At 36.3% G+C, this 19,872-nt stretch overlaps 5 protein-coding genes across 7 annotated transcripts; 3 read left to right on the plus strand and 2 right to left on the minus strand.

Annotated features, from left to right (window-relative positions):
- Positions 1-68: 68 nt before the first annotated feature.
- Positions 69-5,574, plus strand: Arl8 (ADP-ribosylation factor-like protein 8). Its single transcript, XM_033470399.2, has 4 exons — positions 69-830; positions 1,144-3,258; positions 3,753-4,069; positions 4,146-5,574. The coding sequence occupies exons 2-4, from the start codon at positions 3,136-3,138 to the stop codon at positions 4,264-4,266; spliced, it is 561 nt and encodes a 186-aa protein (XP_033326290.1). The 5' UTR covers positions 69-830; positions 1,144-3,135; the 3' UTR covers positions 4,267-5,574.
- Positions 5,441-6,385, plus strand: LOC117220441 (protein FAM32A). Its single transcript, XM_033470400.2, has 3 exons — positions 5,441-5,573; positions 5,801-5,933; positions 6,006-6,385. The coding sequence occupies exons 1-3, from the start codon at positions 5,491-5,493 to the stop codon at positions 6,126-6,128; spliced, it is 339 nt and encodes a 112-aa protein (XP_033326291.1). The 5' UTR covers positions 5,441-5,490; the 3' UTR covers positions 6,129-6,385.
- Positions 6,131-9,225, minus strand: udt (protein undicht). Its single transcript, XM_033470393.2, has 9 exons — positions 9,055-9,225; positions 8,601-8,840; positions 8,337-8,494; positions 8,119-8,266; positions 7,621-8,047; positions 7,396-7,550; positions 7,100-7,339; positions 6,799-7,031; positions 6,131-6,721 (listed from the first exon to the last, which is right to left on the minus strand). Exons 1-9 carry the CDS (start codon positions 9,104-9,106, stop codon positions 6,539-6,541), a joined length of 1,836 nt encoding a protein of 611 aa, XP_033326284.1. The 5' UTR covers positions 9,107-9,225; the 3' UTR covers positions 6,131-6,538.
- Positions 9,226-9,318: 93 nt separating this feature from the next.
- On the plus strand, positions 9,319-11,885 carry LOC117220444 (nuclear RNA export factor 2). The gene has a single exon (XM_033470406.2). It carries the CDS (start codon positions 10,075-10,077, stop codon positions 11,689-11,691), a length of 1,617 nt encoding a protein of 538 aa, XP_033326297.1. The 5' UTR covers positions 9,319-10,074; the 3' UTR covers positions 11,692-11,885.
- A 3-nt stretch (positions 11,886-11,888) lies between these two features.
- Positions 11,889-19,725, minus strand: IntS1 (integrator complex subunit 1). 3 transcript variants are annotated; one of them, XM_033470401.2, is made up of 14 exons: positions 19,510-19,723; positions 18,951-19,133; positions 18,381-18,862; positions 17,007-18,296; positions 16,763-16,938; positions 16,534-16,686; positions 15,783-16,460; positions 13,877-15,667; positions 13,497-13,811; positions 12,958-13,420; positions 12,758-12,882; positions 12,502-12,692; positions 12,143-12,415; positions 11,889-12,063 (listed from the first exon to the last, which is right to left on the minus strand). In XM_033470401.2, exons 2-14 carry the CDS (start codon positions 19,114-19,116, stop codon positions 11,948-11,950), a joined length of 6,219 nt encoding a protein of 2,072 aa, XP_033326292.1. In that variant the 5' UTR covers positions 19,117-19,133; positions 19,510-19,723; the 3' UTR covers positions 11,889-11,947. The 3 variants fall into 3 exon arrangements, with proteins under 3 accessions (XP_033326292.1, XP_033326294.1, XP_033326293.1); XM_033470403.2 differs by lacking the exon at positions 11,889-12,063 and having other exon boundaries at positions 12,276-12,415; positions 12,502-12,639; positions 19,510-19,724; XM_033470402.2 differs by lacking the exon at positions 11,889-12,063 and having other exon boundaries at positions 12,332-12,639; positions 19,510-19,725.
- Between the last annotated feature and the right edge of the window lie 147 nt (positions 19,726-19,872).

Consider the following 19,872-nt stretch of genomic DNA (forward strand, 5'->3'; position numbering starts at 1 on the left):
AAGCTCCGTTCGAGGTCCGTACAGCGCCAATTAGGCCAGTGGCAAAACGCTCAAACTGTTAGCCAAAATCAGCTGTCGGCAATTTTGGCTAGTAGTTTCAGCGTTTTGCCACCGGACTAATTGGCGCTGTACGAACGCCGAAAGGAGCTTCATGTTTTCTCCACAAGAGGCACTACTGTCGCCCTAATTTTAAAACATTAATTATGACAAAATCAGCGGATAATAAAATAAAGTAAGAGTACAGAACTGTTCGGTAGAATTTACTGCATCGATGTCATACAAAAGAACAAATGACAACATTGCGAAACAAACATAATTGCTCTTTAAAGTCTACTTAACTATTATGTTAATCAAATATATTTTGTGTTGTTTCATTTTCTTACAGGATATCGATTTGTCTCCTATGGACAACACTGGCAAATGCGACAAAAATCATCTTTTCTTTACATTTGCGATAATAAATGAACATTTTAATACGACGTATATCCAGGCGAATCTCCTGAATATTTCTATAAGTACTTTCAGAATATGTACATATTTTTTCTGTATACGTTATTATAATACAACTATGTAGGAGTGACAGGTTAAAAAGGCATAGAGTCGATTTAGGAAGAATTAGCCCGGCTGTGTTAGGTTAAGTTAGTCAAAAGAACTTCACAATGCCAGTTTAACCAAATTGACTATGATTGATTAACTTTTTAGAAACTGTCGCGATTCAGTCTTATGCTGCGTCTTATTGGAACAATGTACTAACGGAGAACTAATTGATATGAGAACGCTGCTGGCATGCCCGAGAAATGTCTTTCATCTTTATCAGAGACAAACTAACAGTAAGTTTGTTCTGATGCAGTTCCTACAAAACTTCATTATTTTCCCTATCTCTGCTGGATGACTAATGGTCCCATAAATAACCATTCAGGGGTTATCACGCCTATAATTTAATTTATCTTCTTGAATCATTTCACTTCCTTCTCTAGGATAGGGAGACATAAATATCAACATGTTGTTCAATCCATGACTCAGCCGACCAAATTATACTTCAATAGTATTTTCTCATGCCCATTGTGTTCGTTATCCTGCTCTTTGTCACTTTCGCGTTCGAAAAATGATAATTTATGTGCAACACGATATTAATTTTTACAGCTGTTATTTAACAATTAAAATGGAACTGAGAGCAGTCGCGTGTCCGATAAGATACAAAAACACAAGATAATAGAATGCAGATCGCAAGGTGGATCTGCATAAGTTAAACGGAGATTATATACAAAATGAAATATATGAACAACGCGGGACTGTGCCACAGAGCATTCCTTTGTGATAAAGAACAATATCACAATTGTGTTTTGAATATACATATGTATAAGGAAGTGTCACTGTCTAAAAATTAGTAGTGAACAAAACCGCAGGACTCTCAACCAGTCAGTTGAAAATCAGAAAAAATAATGAAACAATTGTACGATATTTAGGACGGGCGACAAGGGAAATATGCAAGGATATTTTTATTTCTTCGATATGCAGAATACGTTGTGTGTCGATGACTTCTATAAATACAGAAACAATTGTCCTCAATCGATACATCGCAATATTTGAATCGACGTACGTAATGTCGAATATTCGAACGATCAATAAACGTGCTGGATAATGCACTTCGCATACAACAGGACGTCGGTAGTTGTAACACCAGCAATTGTTGCTTATTTCGGTCCGCAAAGAACTGGTTCAACGTTTGGGATAGTTGTAACAATAATAACAACAATATATATATATATAAATATTGAAGAACAAGATCGTAAAGTAGTATATTCGCAAAATCGAAGGTTGACAACCGCTGCCGTACAATATAGTTTCGTAGCAACCTGAATTTGTCGAGAGTCATCTACCGCGACGAACTCACCTGTAATAACGGTCATTACTGACTTTCAATATGGTAATACGACGTCAGGTTTTTGATGAATACGAGTAATCGAAAGATCAGTGTTACTGACGGTCATTGCTATTACTGCGATCATACGAATGTACTAGAGAATAGTCGTCTTAATCGATCAGAAGATGCATCGGACGATGCAACGTTTATGGACTTAGGAGAAGAGATAGAGACAGGACAACGAATGTTTATGCACGTTCATGCTATTTAATTAAAATTCATAGCAGCTTCCACGACGAAGTTCCTTTTTTTTAAGGAAAAAAGAATATTCAATTCGTTTCCACATTGTTATTCTTTCGAACTACTTGGATTTTGTTTGACAGTAGAAGAATGGTTCAATGTTCAATCAAACCAAAAATTTCACACAATTAAAAGTATTCGATTTCAATCCGTGATCGCTATTACGTTACGTATTTATATGACAAACGAATTTTATCAATCGATTAAATTAATCACGTGACGTTCGGTGATTGTTTTCAAGACCGACCGAATACGTGCATACACGTACTAGTGTACATTCTTCGAAAACAAATTGTTCGATTTTGGTGCATACATTTGTACGGAAATACTGTTGGTCCTTGTGTGCACCACACCCTCCCCCCACACCCCGAATTCAACAGATACTTCCCTGATGTAACGAGCTTCCCATCGCGCAGAAGTATGGTATAAAATGTTTTGAACATTTCGAAAATTATTTTCGCGAACTGATCGACGCCTGTTCGACAGAAATTGCTGCAAAAACGGACGAAGATCCGCAGTCTAGATTAGAATCCACCTGGAACGGCGAGCCAGAGGTCGCCCATGTTCGTTCGCCGCTGAATTATTAAGGAAACGGACGAGGTAGAGGAACTCGGGTTGAGAGCCGCTGGGAACGTCTTCTGCTGCACGTCAATGCCCGAACTGTCAAGACCGCTTGGCGAGCGTAAAGTGTTCACTGCGATAAAGTTGATTCTGTGCGCGAGATATCGGTTTGGTAGTCGGTGGGATTTCGGCTCGGGATCTCGCGGCATAACGAGAACACCGGGTGCCGCGCGAATTAGTCAGCGCCGGACACTGACTAGCGCGGTACACGCATACCTTTGGATCCTGACGTCGTACCCAAGAGTGCAAATGACTACATGTCAAAGCCAGTAAGCGGCGTACTTTAAGTGAACCTTTGATTTTCTACATCCGGTCGACGGAGCTGGATATATCCCGCGAACGTCGAAACAATGCTGGCGCTTATCAATCGGATCCTGGACTGGTTCAAGTCCCTCTTCTGGAAAGAAGAGATGGAACTCACTCTCGTCGGCTTGCAGTACAGTGGGAAAACTACCTTCGTAAATGTTATTGCGGTACGAAAAATTCTGTTCGTTGTCGCGATCCGATTCACGAGAATTTTCATTCGAAAGATTGCAGAATTGCGGTCTCTCATTACGAGAAAATATGAAACTTTCCCTTGGACGAGAGACACGCACGGCGGTTTGGTTAGGTTTTATATTCCATTCGAAATAACTCGACTGACGTCGTTGTAAACCGTCAATGTACCCGCCCTTAAATCAACCCTTCGCATTAAATAGGATGTTTCTTGCGAGAATTCAAACTGAACGGTTTCCTTTTTCGTTTCAAGGTCAACGCGGAAATCTATTTTATTTAGAAATTTAACAAATGTTAGATATCAGTTATATTTTGAAGCGATCACTTTATTGTTATATTACTTGCAAGAAATCGGTAGAATCGTTACATTTCGTTTGTATGTTTAGTTTAGATGTTATATAGAGACAATCCTATGTATATCTCTACAGGAATGAGATCATAGCAATGAATAATATTTACGTTTTTTTTGCAGTCAGGGCAATTTAGTGAGGACATGATTCCTACTGTTGGGTTCAACATGCGCAAAATAACGAAAGGCAATGTCACTATAAAGGTATGGGACATTGGAGGTCAACCAAGGTTTAGGTCTATGTGGGAACGATACTGTAGAGGTGTGAACGCGATAGTATACATGGTGGATGCAGCCGATCCTGAGAAAATAGAAGCAAGTCGCAACGAGCTACACAATCTGTTGGACAAACCTCAGCTAGCTGGTATTCCAGTGTTGGTTCTCGGCAACAAAAGGGATTTAGCTCATGCTTTAGATGAGAATGGACTCATAGAAAGAATGTATGTAGATATACTTTGATAAAAGATGCTCTATGCGTAAACAATCGAATTGATTACATTGTGTTTCTTGTTGTAGGAACTTAGCTGCTATTCAAGATCGTGAAATCTGTTGCTATAGTATCTCGTGCAAAGAAAAAGACAATATTGATATTACATTGCAGTGGCTTATAGCACATTCTAGAAGTGGTGTTCGCTAATACGTGTAACAAATTTTCTGTTCTTATACATTCTTATCGGAAAACCCAAGATATTGATAGCAGAATTGGGATCAAACGTGCGAGGAAGTGTTCGGCAATTTTATTCTGAATTGATCGATTATCGTAGAAAAATGTTCTTTTCGAAATCTAAGCTTTAGCTGTCCTTCGTTCAGGCGTATAAAGAGGAAAAAGATCGTAGAAAATGTCGTGGAAAAAAAGATACCAAGGAAGTTATGCTTAAGCCAAATATGTTCGAGCGAACGATAACGGAACACATACATCCTTGCGAGCACTTTTAGGGATAAGTGAACATACCTTTTTATATTGCGTTTCTAGATGATCAGTTCGAGTAACACTGCTGTTGTTCTAATACATAAAACCATCAAACGAGCAAATAGCATTTAAACGGTTAACGTAGAAACAATGGTAGCTAGTACGAATACAGGCGCAAAATAACATTACTTTATCATATAGTACACATTCTCGGAAATATTTAATTACCATTAATAAGTCACGGCATAGAGATTACGTACATTTGATCGCTATATGTACACGAATATGACGCTAAGTAAACTTGTATAATTAATGGAGAATGATTAACTATATTATACCGATTTATTATGATCCTCGGAAAATATGACAGTTGTGTTATGTATATACACGTATATATATATATATATAAATATGAGAAGAATAAAATGATGTAATCCATTTTTTAAATGGAGGATCGTCTCTGAAGAAATTTCTACAATCATTGAAGAAAAGAAAAATAAAATATTGTATGTTTTTAAAACGACAATATTTAACAAAAATTTTTATCCATTTGAAACCACAGATCGAATCAGAGTTCGGTAATATTTAATACGATTTACGGTTAACGATTATGTTTTTAATTTAGCTCATGCATGGTTGCAATTAACTACGGTACTCATTTAATCATCAATTGAATTAATGATTTTAATTAAAGTCAAACGATTAATATTTTTAATTTCTGATTGATCATCGATGATTTAGTATTTGTAATTAAATGAATTTGAAAATTTAAATCGATTGCTATTCGACTCTAACTTCTGATTGGTCGATGTATAGACGTCATTACGCAATCGATTATATGTTAAATCGAGATTCGATATACGATGTTGTTTGTGTTTGCATATTCCGTATTGTGCATCAGGGGAAGACAAAGTGTATGAGAAAAACGACAATTGTGTTTTAAAAATTAAAATGCCTGCTTCAACTGACGATCCTTATGCACATGCGGCCAAGGGTGCATTAAAATTGAAAAATGATCAAGGTATCAGTAAAAAGTATGTAAACGACAGATTTCATTCTTATTTTTAGGTTATGTAGATGTTTTGACAGGTAACTCCGAAAAACTAAGCTCCATGAGAATGTGTCTGACAACATAATAAATGATCAATAGTTTAATTGGTTTTTAAACTAATTGATTATGACTTACGACTGAAATAAAACTATTCGATTAGCGCCAAGTATTCATAATAATTATTACAAACATTTATCTTTTGCGAATTAGGAAAAAGAATAAAGAAGGTAAAAAGAAAAAGTTGGTAGAAGTATCGAAAATCGAAGAAGAAGAGAAACCCAAAGTGACAGAAATCAAAAGAACAAAGGCAGAAATAGCGTTCCAAAAAATGCAAGAGAAAATGGCAAGTAATTGTTTAGTGATAATCTTTAGTTTTCAAAGAATGAGGATTATATCATTGTATAATTATTTCCAGCAAACTGAAAGGATCAAACAGAAAGCCTCTATGACCCACAAACAACGAGTAGAAGAATTTAACAGACATTTGGATAGCTTGACGGAACACTTTGACATACCAAAAGTCAGCTGGACAAAGTAAACTGTTAGTGCACGTTTCAGTTTATTAACATTTTGTTTAAATATACATAATGTATACATAAATAATTACACTATTAAAGTTATTAATATCTGCACTTATATAAAATTGTACTTTATTGCAAATGTTTATAAAAAAATATAAATATCAAATCTTTAATCTTAAAATGGATGGACTACCAAAGTCTTATGGTTATATGTTTGATTTGTATAAACAAATGTAACGCTAAACATTTAAATATAATAAGGCAGATTTCTCGATGTGTTTTTCACATTGTCACATCATAATGCATAAGTAGTATTCTAACGTACATTACACGAGTCTGTTGTATAAAATCTAATATACAAATCTAACAAAGTGTATATACATAAAATGGACGGATATTATATATTAAAAGTGAACAAAGTTATCGACTAAATTCGAGATCTGGTTAATGTTACTACACTAACTGAAATAGTCATTATAATGGACGGATATGAATATTTTGTACCTCCACTGCCATAATGGAATATCTTTATGTAATTTTCTGTTACTTTCCAAGGATTGCTACCATCGTCAAAGTACATAGGACATTGGTCGCGTTCTCTTTCGTACTCCTATATTCAAAATTACACAATTATAAGTATATACTATCTATATATAATGGATAATAGAGATAAGCATTATAGTTTACCTGCATTTCCAATGCAACTGCAGCACCCTCAGTATAATTACTACTAGTGACATCTTGCTTAAGATCACAGAAGGGTCCAATAGCTTGAGACATGAGCACTTTATTCAAATCAGCTCTTTGATAAACCCAACAGCGGTATTTACTGAACGGATCCAACTCGTCGTAAGTTACCAAATATGATTTCAAATTCTCCTTCCAAAATCCGATGCATTTCATTTTATAATCGGGCAAACCTGTATTTAAAAAATACATGACAGAAAAAATGATTTTTTTCTTTAAAATACAATAATGTAAAACTTACTGTAAATATCTACAGGTCTTCCTAAATGATCTACGGACAAGCAGTAGGTTTCATCAATGGCGATTTCCTTCTGATCAGTATCGCATACAGAAAGATCAGAAATATTTTGCTTGCAATAAATGTTCGGACGAGGTGATAACGTCACACCACCTAAAATTCTAGTTTCGAACAGGATATCTCCTTTTTGATGGAACATATATTTGCCAGCCACAGGACATCGCACCGGTACAGGATCCTTTGCTGAAATTTGATTAGATGATTAACCAAATTTTAGATCATTTGTTTGTCATACTAACCCAGGAATAAATCATATTTCCATGCTTCTTTGTTAGGGAATTGTACCCAGGAACAGACAGTGTGGAAATTGTCCTTGATGACTGCAACACCTCGTCGGTACCTAATAATGTTATGGTGTCGACGTACGAAATCGAAGCAGACATAATCTTTTTGACTGAAAATGAAATTGATTAAATTATTATAGTGTCAGAAGGCGTAGAGTTTATTTGTAATGCAACTCGTACCATCCATCAACGGTTAATCTCGCCATCATCACTCTAGTGTCTCTCGATTCTCGACACACGTAAATTGTGCGTCTGTAACGGCCCTCGTCAGGATACCAAGTTTCAATGATGTGCGTTTCGTTGATGAATATATCTGCATCAATATTAGCTGTATTTATCCAATGTCCGCTCATGTCTTCCGGTAATCTGCATCCCGGTTCCACTACTTCCGCCTTAACAGGTGTTACTCTTAAACGCTCGGGACTTTTCTCAACAGTTTTCAACTTATTACATTCCGCTGTAATAGAAACTCCAATATAAAGATCATCGTCTCGATTCTTTAAGAAACATCTGTACTTTTCATCTTTTCTTGATTCTTTTGTATTTGCAACTGCGAAGAAGTGGTTTTTATCAACAAACCAGTCGCCCAGGCAACTATACTCGACCACTGAAACATTTATAACGTATAAACAATGCGAGATTTTATTATTATTTAGTTTGAACAGTAAATAATATTACCTCCATCAAAAGTATCCTTCATACCAGGACACTTTTTATAAGTTATATTAAATTTCTGATTGGTAATTAAGAACTGTGTGCCTGCAGTTTGACATGATTTAATATGAGCATCTGGATGATTACACTCTCCTCTAAATCTATATCGATTCTGTAAACATAATAGAAAAATTAATTCTTCGGTTCATCATTTGTTTTACATTCTTTGATCAAATACTTGCCTGATATGCAAATTGCCAAACACCTTCCAAAGATGATCTACAGTTCACAGGTACATAATTTTCGGAGAACAATGTTATTAATTGTTGATTGGGTCGTATACCTTTACATACATTTTCTACAGTGGGCTCAATGCCATTGGGCAAATTTACGCAGCTTGCTGAAGCATTAAACAAATTAAATTATATTATTTACAGCTTTTGTTCTTACAATTATGCTAATCAAATCGCATTGTAATTTAATTACATTTTTATTAAACTTAGTACCTTCAAGTTTCTCCAATACATTCACTGTTCTAACAAGCAATTTAACACAGTGGTAGCATTCATCATTTTGAAATACAAACGTATAGTTGACATGATACTCTTCAAGCATACTTATACAATAACCACGATCAGTCATTGTTTCAGCATTGATCTCTGTTAAAGTATTTCTGCCATTTTCCCATGAAAACCATGATCCTCTTATGACAGAAGGAATTTGACAATCCTGAAGAGAGTCTGTGACTGGAAAACAAATGTAGTTGCTGAACAATATTTTAGGTGTAATGAAATATGTAATATTATTAAATAATTTGCTATCGTTTCAGCAAATAATATTTATGCTGAATGAAATTTATTTATTGCAATGAAGTTCAATTTTATTTCCAATGAAATTCAATTTAAATTGTAGCATGTTGTAAACAATCGAGATTAATTTTGAAAATCATTAAAAGCTTACCTTGCAACAAGAAATAAAAAACGAATAAAAGTGCGTGCCACAATTTTGTCATTTTGTCATTAAGTATGAAATAATTTGGACGATCAAAATATTCTATTAATTACAAACAATCATCTAACGTGTTTAATAACTTTTTCCCCAACGCCCATCCCACTTGTGAATCATGCTCGTGCTGCCATCTGAATATCGATGTGTTACGTGCATTTGTGATACATACTTTGAATTATCCATACTCTACTGTACATACTAATTAAAGTAAGTTTAATTCTTTCATGTAGGAATATTAATTAGCAAGAAACTCTCTCGCTGATAAATCAAACTGATTTCAAAGTAAAATTATTATTATATTCGTAGAAGATAAAATCTTTTTTCAATTAGAGTAAAAATGATGATGTCTCATACAAGTGGAATTTGAAATTTAAGTAGAACGAAAAATACGTATTTCGTGTTAGAATTTTGAATTAAATGTAATCGTAGAAATTGATGGTTATATATTAATAATATGTAAAATATTTTTTTGCAATGCTTATGTTTATTTGAAAAAAGAGTTTCAATTCAATTTAATTGCGTGAAAAACGTCACGTTGGTGAAGCAATTCCATCGATGATTGTAATAGTAAATTTAAGTATAAACATTCTGTATTTTTCGATGCAAGTATTTATAAACAGTAGATAGGATTCTGTGTAAACACGTGTTTGAAAGAAAAGAAGGAAAGATATCTCCATTAATTACGCTCCTGAAGTTAAAATGACATGAATTAGAAATACATGTGTAGTTGTAGGTTGTAGTCATATCACATAGAGTTATGTATGCACAACTAAACTTCTAACCACAAATTTTGGTGAACAGGTTCTACATAAAATTTTTCTCCTTTTAAGTTATGATCTGTTATGTAGTCCATAAATATCATTAAAAAGATGTCATTAAAAAATAGTTCTCAGTTGTGTAATTTAATTTCGTGTTATTAATCTAACATAATTTATTTTTTATGAGAACTTGTTATATACTGTGTCAAGAATAATGGCAAAAACAGAAGTAACTGAAAATCCAGGAACCAGTTGGGAACCAGTACGTTTGACACACATTAAACCATCCTTCAACAGTCAAGAATCAGCTCTAGCAGCTCGTCAGGATCTATGGCACAAATTTATTCTTTATGGTATAGGAAAATATAAACCGACAGAAGTTCTGAAAAAGATCATTACTGCTTGCGATCCTGAGATTATACTACCTGTTATGTACAAAGAAGAGGGTCCAAACAAAAGTCATTTCTTGGCAAAATGTAACTCCAATGCTATAGAACAACTTGTGAAACAGGGTCTATGCGTGAGTTTACAGAATGGACAAGAATTACATATTGATATAGTATTAGGATTCACAGATTCCCAAGAATTATCACTGAATCCTAACAGGATTATTACTCAAGCATTGTATTACAGATATGAGCCTACAAAAAAAGTATTGAATCTTGATGACTTTGAGAATGAGAAATCATTGGGTTCTATATTTTGCCCTATATCTTTACCCAAAGTATTACAGTTTGTTTTAAGATGCAGTAGAATGGGAATCTTGAACACAAACCGTGATTCAAGACTACCTATTCGAGAACTGAGCTTAAAATATAATAAAATCACAGCCATCATCTTGTTTGAAAAATTTTTCAATTATCACTTGACTAAATTAGATCTGAGATACAATTATATTGACGATGTGGACTATCTACGTTACTTCAGTGAATTTAAGATAAGTGAGCTCTGGCTGGATGGAAATCCACTGTGCACAAAGTATAGCAAATGCCAAGATTATGTACAAGCTGTGAAAAATGTTTTTCCCCATCTGCAGAAGTTGGATGGAATAGTCATAGATATAGAGCAGAAGTTCATTCCTCATGTACAGAGCAATTTTCTGAGAGATGGATCAAAAACTTGCCTGATTAAACAATTTGTGAAGCACTATTTCACGTTGTACGATCAGGATGATAGACATGTGATGAATGGATTATATGACAGGGATGCGCTTTACTCTATGACACTTGGGCCACTGACAAACTATGTCCATAAACAAGTAACTAAAACGTTTGTTACGAACAGGAATTTATTGAAGTTTGTTGATTATGCAAAGTGTCAAGAATTTTTATTGCGTGGCCCAGAAAAGATCATTTCTGCTCTGAGAAGTCAACCACCCACGATACACAACTTTAAATCATTTCATATAGATTTTTTGTATGAAGAAGACAATCATCTAGCAATCTCTGTCCAAGGCATGTTCTCTTTCAGAGAAATTGTATGTCCACCAATGTTCTTCAACAAGACTTTCATTATCGTGCAAAAGGAAGACAATGAATACTGTATTACTAATGATCAATACTATCTTGATGGATCACCTGCTAATAGTAATTTAGCAATAGGAAGCAATGAGATGAAATTTGACTTGAAAACAGCACCCAAATTTGATCCAGTAGTCTTCAGTGTCTCTGAGAAGGAACAATTGTTAACATTTCTGCATGAATTGACTACAATGAACATGAAATTTTGCCACCAATACCTAGAGGAAACTAATTGGGACATAAGGACTGCTATTACAACATTTATGAATATGTACACTGTCAATAATGTACCACCGGAAGCTTTTATGTGATTCGCCAGTATTTTATATAGATAATGTCTATTATTTATACGTACATTATAGCATAAGAAAAAAGTCTTGTAATTGTAGGTACAGATCCGTACGTTTTTATAACATGTAGCATGATATTTGTTACCGTTTTTAATGTCTTCCGCGAGACAATGTACCTACAATTCTTCAAAGAAAATAAAATAAGTACAATGACACCATTTTATTAAAAATTATTAGCTTTATTTTATACAATATAAAAATTACAATTTTCATGATACTAACAACCTTGCTGTGTATTCAACAGAGCAATGGTTTTATTTATATATGGTGTAGTATTCACATTTGAATTCACTCCTAATTCAAACACTTTCTGCATTAATGGTAGAGCGTGTTCTGAAATAAAATACGATTAATTAGAAGATGATGTGCATCAAATGAAACCAAAATTCAATTGCAAAAAACGAAAGCTTACCTTGCATACAGAGCACAATGTCTGGCAACTTTTCCAGAGCTGACATTAACACATCAGCTCTAGGACTGTCCAAACATCTCTGGAAGGCGGATAATATGTTTGCATTTGTTGTTGGACGATATTTCAGTGCTCTTGCCAGTAAAGTGTGAGCAAGAGTCCTTATGTTACCCTGAGGAGACACCAGTAATTCAGTTATATTATCCGTTATCGGTTCCAGAACTGAAGGTTTTCGAGAGGATAAATGCTCTATTTCCTGAAGAGCATTGAACACGTCTAGAACGAGAAAACATGCATTTTTTCCAATTAATTTTTTCATAGAAGTTCAGATTGACACTCCACAGTATAAAAAGACGGTATACCATCTCCATGCAGCTTGCTCAGAGTAGTCAGCAACGAGGACCAATGCTGGGGAATAATAGTTTCTGCTGGTGGTGGTGTAGGAGGTACAGTGATTAAAACTTCCTCGAGATCTTCTCCTTCTCTTGGCACTGGGATGCCTGATACAAGTGTACGAAGTGTAACTAGATTTGGATAGTGTACCTGTAATTCACTACATGCAGGTGTAAGCTGACGTCTGAAATTTGGTATGAGAAGCCGAAGGCACAGATTACTTACTGAAGAGGCTGAGCATGCTTCTGCAAGTACTTCAATGCTCTTTGAGGATCGTAAGAGATGTATGACTGCAATAATGTGATGAATCTGTTCAAGAGTGGTATGATCTCTTTTATGGGTCCATAATTCTGTGAATGGAATAAATCAATAGTATTTGTATCGCATTCTACTAAATTCAAGTCGGTACAGATGTTCTAAAATACCTGGAAGCACTGAAAGTAATTCTCTAACGTGTCTTCTAAAGCAGCCCGATGTTCTTCCCTAAACAAATGCGGCTGCAATAATTCCAGCAGGCCCATTATTTGTGTGAAAAGATTCAAATGATGACCGGATCTGAATTGACCGAAATCTAAGTAACATCTGCCCATTAAAGATGATGCTAACATTGGAAGCTGCCGCAACACTAGAATCGGATGAACGGCAGCCATTTTTCTAGCACACATCTCGAACTCCTGGGACCTGGAGTTCCAAGATTTTTGTCTTGGTGTTGCTGCTAAGGCTGTTACCAAAGAATGGCTCATGCAGTCCAACACGGAACCCGTCCAAGCAGTGATTTTTGCGCCCTCAACGAACTTTTTCGTTTGGAAGGTATCCAAGTAACAGATCACTTTTGGTATCTTCATATACATGTGTAACAAGAATTGATGTGCCATGTCAGACTCCACGCTGAAAAATTATAATATAGAATTGCTTATAATGTATAAAATAGAAATAGAACTAATAGATAAAATGAATCACATACTCTGGATCATTCATCATACTATCAGCCAAATATGTCACGACACTGGATACCAAATGGTCATCAGTTGAGATACAATGCAATAATAAGTCCAGACGAGAATCCATCCTAGCTAATGCAGTGGTTCTACTGTGGCAATTACAAATAATAACAGCTTCTGCAACTATGTACGCTACGAGCGTCAACAACTGTTTCTCGTGCAGCAACAAAATATCTTCGGGGACATAGTGCTTCGGCGTAAACTTATCTCTTCCTTGCCACAGCTTCGGATTGCACGTTAAAGCCCATAGAAAATCTAACACAGCCGTTGGATCGTACCTACAATTTTTACAGTTTATTTGATATTATTTTACAATTATTTGAATTAGTAATTAACAACTTACCCATCGTCACATTTATCTAACAAATGTCCAACACATTTGTGCAAGGTAGCCCAGCTTGCTCTGTGTGTAAGTAAAGTCAACAAATAGGGCCTAAAGGAATGCGAGCTAATTATATTATTGTCAACTTTCATTTGCATCTTCGTCTTTCCGAAAAGAAGCTTCATTTGCAGATTGGGACATGTGCCAATCAATTCTGGTTCCACAGAAGCCAACCAATCAATCAATAATCCTGTTCTTGGCTTTCTAACACCCTCATTGCTATCATTCACCAACAACCTCGCCATAGCTTCAAAAAGAACATCAGTCTGTTGTTGTTTAAAACAAATGTCCAACAATTTACGTCCCACAGCTTCCAGGTTCACGGAATCCGTTGTCTCTAAAATGGATCCAAGGTCACGGGTCTGCATCAGTATGGTTAGCTCCATGCTCTTTGGTGTCTTGGTCAATTGTACATTAGCAAAGTCTCTTAGAATAGAAAGAACTGGCGCTTTCACGTCTCCTATCAGTTGTATCAAGTTCAAACACATGTTGCGAGCAAGTTCTACGACCTGTTTGGATGTAGAAGATTTTTTCAAGGGAAGCAATATGATCCTCATTAAAGTGCACGAGTATTGCGGCATGTGAACGAGTGAGGCCAAGAACTGTTTCACTTGCATCGAGCTTAGAACGCTGCATATGTGTTGTATAGCTAGCACAACTGCGCCGCTTTCTTTAGCAGACTTCTGCAGGTCCTTTGCCAAAGTTTTATGCAAACGACGATATGCGTCCACCTTCTGGCTCATTGATATATTCTCTATGAACAATCTGTTGATCAAATGGGGAACGTCTGTCTTAACAGAACACTGAATGACAGATTGTTTCTGGACCATAGCGCTAGGAGGCAAGGGTTCCTGCAATTGTCCTATAGTCACCGGATTCTCGTCAGGCAATTGAGGCTCCATTAATTGCAGAACTTGTACAAACACCAGTCCACCAGTGGCTCCTCTCCTATGTTGGACTTCTACTAACTGTGCCATGTACGTTTTGTCAAGCACAGCTTCCCCAACTGAATCGGGATCAATTTGCACCCCTGCGTCCAGGGTGTGAAGCAGCTTGCTCATTGAAGGCACAGGAATTCCGAAACTCTGAATAAACAGAACCAGCTGCTGAGGCTCTAAATCTTTCAAAGCAGCGTCCACGAGGCGTGGAACATTGCTCCTGATCATTCTCAACTTCAACCAATCTGGTATCAGCAAAGCTTCTTCGCTAGTATCAACCAAGAAAGCTTTTGGGGGCTCTGCATTCAATGGGAACCAAGTTTCAAGGAGAACATTAAATAAAACGTCATCGTCGAATGAATCATAGGTCAACAGAATGATCATGGCATGCACAACGAGAATGTGCATAGTACATTCTTGTCCTGTGCTCCATTGTACTAGAATCTGATCCTGACTCTCTGACCAGGTATACTCTTCTCTTCTAGGAGACCGAGCTTTCTCTAAATAATTACAGAAGATCGCCATGAAGGCGTGCAGAGTCTGCTTAGACTGCGGATTGTCGCATTCTGGTTGAGGCAAAATGGCTGCTATAATTGTACTTCTCTCAACTACCAGCTGAGATATCTCGTTAGCAAGATCTATTAATTCTGGTAGCTCGTCGTCAGTGGTATGGGCTGCGAGGTACGAGATGTATGCGTGAACAAGATCTGGATTGTTTTCTACTTGACAAGCCCCACGGAGGGCCGTGGAGACCAAGGTTCGCACTGATAAGAAGTGCGGAATTGATGGTAATTTGCGAACAAGCCAAATCTCTCTGAAAATAGAGATCGAGTTAGCAGCTGCAAGAAGATTTTATGGAAGATATATATTTAATCATAAAAAGGCACACAAAGAGATCACAGTGTGCCGCTGCAAGATTAATAAATTACTTCTCATTTTCTCCATCGATGTCCATGGGTTCATCTTCAGTAGGTATAGATCCTAAAACCATTTTTAAACCAGTGATTGCTTGGAGCCGGCTATTAGTCTGCTGGCTGCTCAGCCTTCTTAAAAAGTATTCTAGCACTTCATAAGCGTGTTGCCGGTCTTGATCAGGATCGGTCAACAACATCTGAAGATGAGCCAACAATTGTTGTTGCCTCGGTTGATTCTCCACTGCTTGGGTGCTAGTAGACAACAAAAACTCACAAAGGCATTGTACGGGCAATTGACTAAGGGAACCTTCGCTACTTTGTACAAGATCTGCCAACCAAGGCATGCTCTGGGAGGAACTTTGCTGTTGTCTTTGAATTATGTCCAACAAGAAATCTGGTTTCCGGGACCGGCAAAGTAAATGTCCTAATCTATGGGACACGTTCAACGACTGTATTTGTTCTAATACTGCTGGAGGCGGTCTCCTTGCGATACCGGTCGGTTCCATGGTGATTAACTGCGACAATAGCAAACTATTTTGCTCCGATATTTGTATCTTCGTCGAGGCAGCTGCCAAGTGAGATTCATATTCGAGGATCTCTTGCTTCTCGATTGCTTCCACTTGTAATTCTTTGGAACGCTCTTGCTCTATTACTTCTGGTAAAGCCATTGTTGGCGGAGGATACGAGAAATGGCTATAAAATATATTAACATTTTAGTGTCTTTTAATCTCTACACATTTATCTAATAGGAGAATTATGAACTCACTTAGTGATACACATTTCCATGAGAGTTCTTAAAATGGGGTACCGCTTCCATGCAATAGCGCCAATAGTAGATGGATTGTGAGCAGCCAGTACCAATAACATTATCCATCCTTTCCAGTACAAATTCGATATCGCCAGTGTTGGTGGCACGTAACTGCAAAAAATGACACAAGTAAATGATAAGTTGATATGTATGCATATTATATTAGACTTGAGAATATTTAAAGTACTTCGAGGGTATGTTTATGGTTCCAGGAGGCTGATAAATACAAAGATTGAAAATAAGTTCAATTATATCCAGTTTATCAGCTTGCAAAGTTGGAAAACTCTCAGACGAATTAGCTGCTGCTCTTCGTATCAGTTGATCCACCAAATCCAGTGTTTCAGAATGAGTAATACCATTATCCTAAAATATGAAACATCTACAATTTCTGTATTTATAGAAAAATAAGATATCAACATCCTAACACCTACTTTCGAATTGCCAATTATTAATAATCTCAATAATGTATTTTGTAACAGCGGTACATCAGAAATCAGTCGCAAATAAAACACTCTATCCGACTCGGGAGGCCAATTGTCCAATTTGTAGTATTGTTCTGGCGATTCAAGCATTAAAATTTTATGCAAAGCGTGAAGAAGCTCGTTCCTACCGATAGCATACATTTGCGGCGCCGGATTTTGCAACCACATTACAGCTTCGAATTGAATCGTCGCTACCATGTTTTGAAATTGATGTAACAAAGCTATATCCTTCTTATCGCCCCTTTGTGCAAGTGCTGCAGCTTCTTTCACTTGTGGACTGATAGCTAGCAACATACACAAGCATAATAGATCCGCGATGGAGATGAAAACTCGTTCCTTGAACTCGAAGTTGAGCAACTGCTGTGCTATGTCCTGTCTCTCGGCCATCAGTGTGCGGGCGAAAGTAATTAAATTAATATCGTGTCTACAGACGCGCACTATTTCTCTGAGCAAAGCACGCAGAGGCCTCAAATAATCTTCTCGATTCATCAATAAATCTTGAAATATTTCTGCAAGCAGTTTAGCCGATTGTTCGGGCAATGTTTGGAACATTACACCCAACATTGGCATATTATTTGGATTTCGTGCGTTGGATAATTCGTTATAGATAGTATGTTTCAAAATAGTTGCCAAATTCTCCGGATGTAAACCAATTAACTCCTTCACGCCGTTCAAGTACAAATTAATTACAGCTTTGGTTTTCAATCTCATTTTGACTAATTGACTTATAACTTCCACGTCCCTCTGAGTGTGAGAAGTGCAATTATAACAAATGTAGCTTAGCAATTCCTGAGCAGGCCTCATCAGTTTAGGATTATGTAGCCACATCTCCAATCTTGGAACAGCTATATTTCGAATTTCTACAAATCCACAAGCTGAAGACAGTAGCCTCAAGAAGTTTTTAGTAATTGATTCTGGTTGTCTTCTATTCAACTGTTCCTTTATAGCTTCGAGTACAATGACTTCTATATTTTCTATACAAAGAGTGTATCTAGGAGTCACAGGAAAATCTATTTTCTCCTTGTCGCCAGAAAATTGCGCTGACGAGGAATTTGGATCTTCGTCGTCTATTGTAGAAGGACTGTGACAATCGCGCGGTGTTAAGACAGACAGTTCCGGTTGTAAAACACTTTTTGGTGGATGTCGCGTGTTAAATCCTGTTAAAATATTATCTACAAAACCCTTGCATTCTTCGTGATCGATCCACACTCTCTCCCCAAGAGCATCCTCAATATACAGCTGTAAAAAAGAAACAAGAATTACATGAAATTTGATTATTAGATTTTTTAAGAAATGTCCTGTACTATAAAATATGTGAACAACCTTAACGAAAATTTCTGGCCAATTTTTCTTATCATGAAATCCCTTCATTAACAAGTTCGCAGCAAGTACAGGAACCAATGGGTTTCCCTTGGATTTATAATTGTGTGCTTGGTCTCGTTTCAGTAAAGATGATAGCGCGTGTAATATACAATCGTGTGAAAAAATAGATGCGCGAATTTTTGCTAGATACAATAATCCCATGTAGATCAATGTGTCTGGTTTCCATTTCTGGTTTTTAAGAGCTTTTATGGCACCACAAATGATACCTATAACTTTGTCACCTTCATCATTGTCATTAGCTTCTAAGACCATTGGAACAAAATCTGCAGGATCACTGTCTATTGCTACCAGTTCCCAAGCTTCCGCACTTGAGAATGGTGGTCTCGGATGGGAAGCATGAGTTGCAAGCTTCTGTTTCTTTGGTGGAATGTATTGAAATGATTGAAGTGATCCTGATGGTGCTTCTTTCTTCCTATCATTACCTATAATGTGCAAATAATACATAGGTGTAATGAACGTCCTATTTAATTTTTACTGACAAGATTATTGTATTAAATGGTTTATTATTACCAGAAGTAGAAGAACTAGTGCTTGGTTTAGAGTGAATAACCCCTGGTCTTTTAGTGTCCGAGGTTTCATTGCGAGATCCTTTAGATCCAAGAGCAAATAAATCCGAAGGATGTTGAGCAATTTTACTCTTTGCACCCCTACCAATTCCTGCTTTGCCACGATCCATTATATCTTTGTTCTGTCCTAAATTGAAGAATAAGAAATAATTAATAATAGGATTATCGAGTACAAACAGTATCTGTTTCATATTGGTTTGTGAAATTAACAATACTGTATTCATTCTAATTTCGTGAAATTTTTATTACAATTCTTACTCAAACAAATGAATTAATATATAAATAATTCTCTATAAATGTATCTTTATAATTTCAATGAATGTGAAATAAAAGAGTCTAGAACCAGTGATTCTGATTCGGTAGTTTTAGTGTTAATAATTAAAACTAGTATTGTTTTTGTTCAAATTATGTACGCAGTGGTTAAACATACGCAAAATAATGAAATATCGTAAACACCGTTAGTAAGATTATAGAACTAAAAATGTTTTGTGTTACATTCTAACCTTATCAACATTTAAAAAGTCCATTTCCGGGAAGCGATCTTCTGAAATATATTTCTGACATCGTACATTGTTCGTGACATCAGTTCTATGAATGACTTAATACGACTGGCAATGAAGATGTGAGTAATTTCGTATGTCAACAAATTATAGATTTATAAACAGAAGGTTTCGTTCAGCATTGGTAGCAGACAGACACCGCTCTCTACCGCTTTCTTAGAGATTCGAGATTTGACGGAATGAATTTTAAGCGTCCACGCCATGTAGCGGCAAAACGCTGAAACTATTAGCACAATGTGTAAGTCAAGATCAATTGTTGGTAATTTTGTCTACCAGTTTCAGCATTTTGTTACCACGTATAATGGC

Source organism: Megalopta genalis, chromosome 5 (genome assembly GCF_051020955.1).
Source record: "Megalopta genalis isolate 19385.01 chromosome 5, iyMegGena1_principal, whole genome shotgun sequence".
Classification (NCBI taxonomy): Eukaryota; Metazoa; Arthropoda; class Insecta; order Hymenoptera; family Halictidae; genus Megalopta; species Megalopta genalis.

What these genes read in the sequence shown, in the direction of transcription:
- Arl8 (XM_033470399.2), top strand. Translation starts at nt 3,136, where the DNA reads ATGCTGGCGCTTATCAATCGGATCCTGGACTGGTTCAAGTCCCTCTTC. An exon ending in CCTTCGTAAATGTTATTGCG is followed by an intron (nt 3,259 to 3,752) that starts GTACGAAAAATT and finishes TTTTTTTTGCAG; the next exon opens with TCAGGGCAATTTAGTGAGGA. An exon ending in AATGGACTCATAGAAAGAAT is followed by an intron (nt 4,070 to 4,145) that starts GTATGTAGATAT and finishes TTCTTGTTGTAG; the next exon opens with GAACTTAGCTGCTATTCAAG.
- LOC117220441 (XM_033470400.2), top strand. Translation starts at nt 5,491, where the DNA reads ATGCCTGCTTCAACTGACGATCCTTATGCACATGCGGCCAAGGGTGCA. An exon ending in GATCAAGGTATCAGTAAAAA is followed by an intron (nt 5,574 to 5,800) that starts GTATGTAAACGA and finishes TTTGCGAATTAG; the next exon opens with GAAAAAGAATAAAGAAGGTA. An exon ending in AAAAAATGCAAGAGAAAATG is followed by an intron (nt 5,934 to 6,005) that starts GCAAGTAATTGT and finishes AATTATTTCCAG; the next exon opens with CAAACTGAAAGGATCAAACA.
- udt (XM_033470393.2), bottom strand. Translation starts at nt 9,106, where the DNA reads ATGACAAAATTGTGGCACGCACTTTTATTCGTTTTTTATTTCTTGTTG. An exon ending in TTTGGCAATTTGCATATCAG is followed by an intron (nt 8,267 to 8,336) that starts GCAAGTATTTGA and finishes TTATGTTTACAG; the next exon opens with AATCGATATAGATTTAGAGG. An exon ending in AAGACCTGTAGATATTTACA is followed by an intron (nt 7,032 to 7,099) that starts GTAAGTTTTACA and finishes TTTTAAATACAG; the next exon opens with GTTTGCCCGATTATAAAATG.
- LOC117220444 (XM_033470406.2), top strand. Translation starts at nt 10,075, where the DNA reads ATGGCAAAAACAGAAGTAACTGAAAATCCAGGAACCAGTTGGGAACCA.
- IntS1 (XM_033470401.2), bottom strand. Translation starts at nt 19,116, where the DNA reads ATGGATCGTGGCAAAGCAGGAATTGGTAGGGGTGCAAAGAGTAAAATT. An exon ending in ATGGAAATGTGTATCACTAA is followed by an intron (nt 16,461 to 16,533) that starts GTGAGTTCATAA and finishes TATATTTTATAG; the next exon opens with CCATTTCTCGTATCCTCCGC. An exon ending in TTAGATAAATGTGACGATGG is followed by an intron (nt 13,812 to 13,876) that starts GTAAGTTGTTAA and finishes TAAAAATTGTAG; the next exon opens with GTACGATCCAACGGCTGTGT.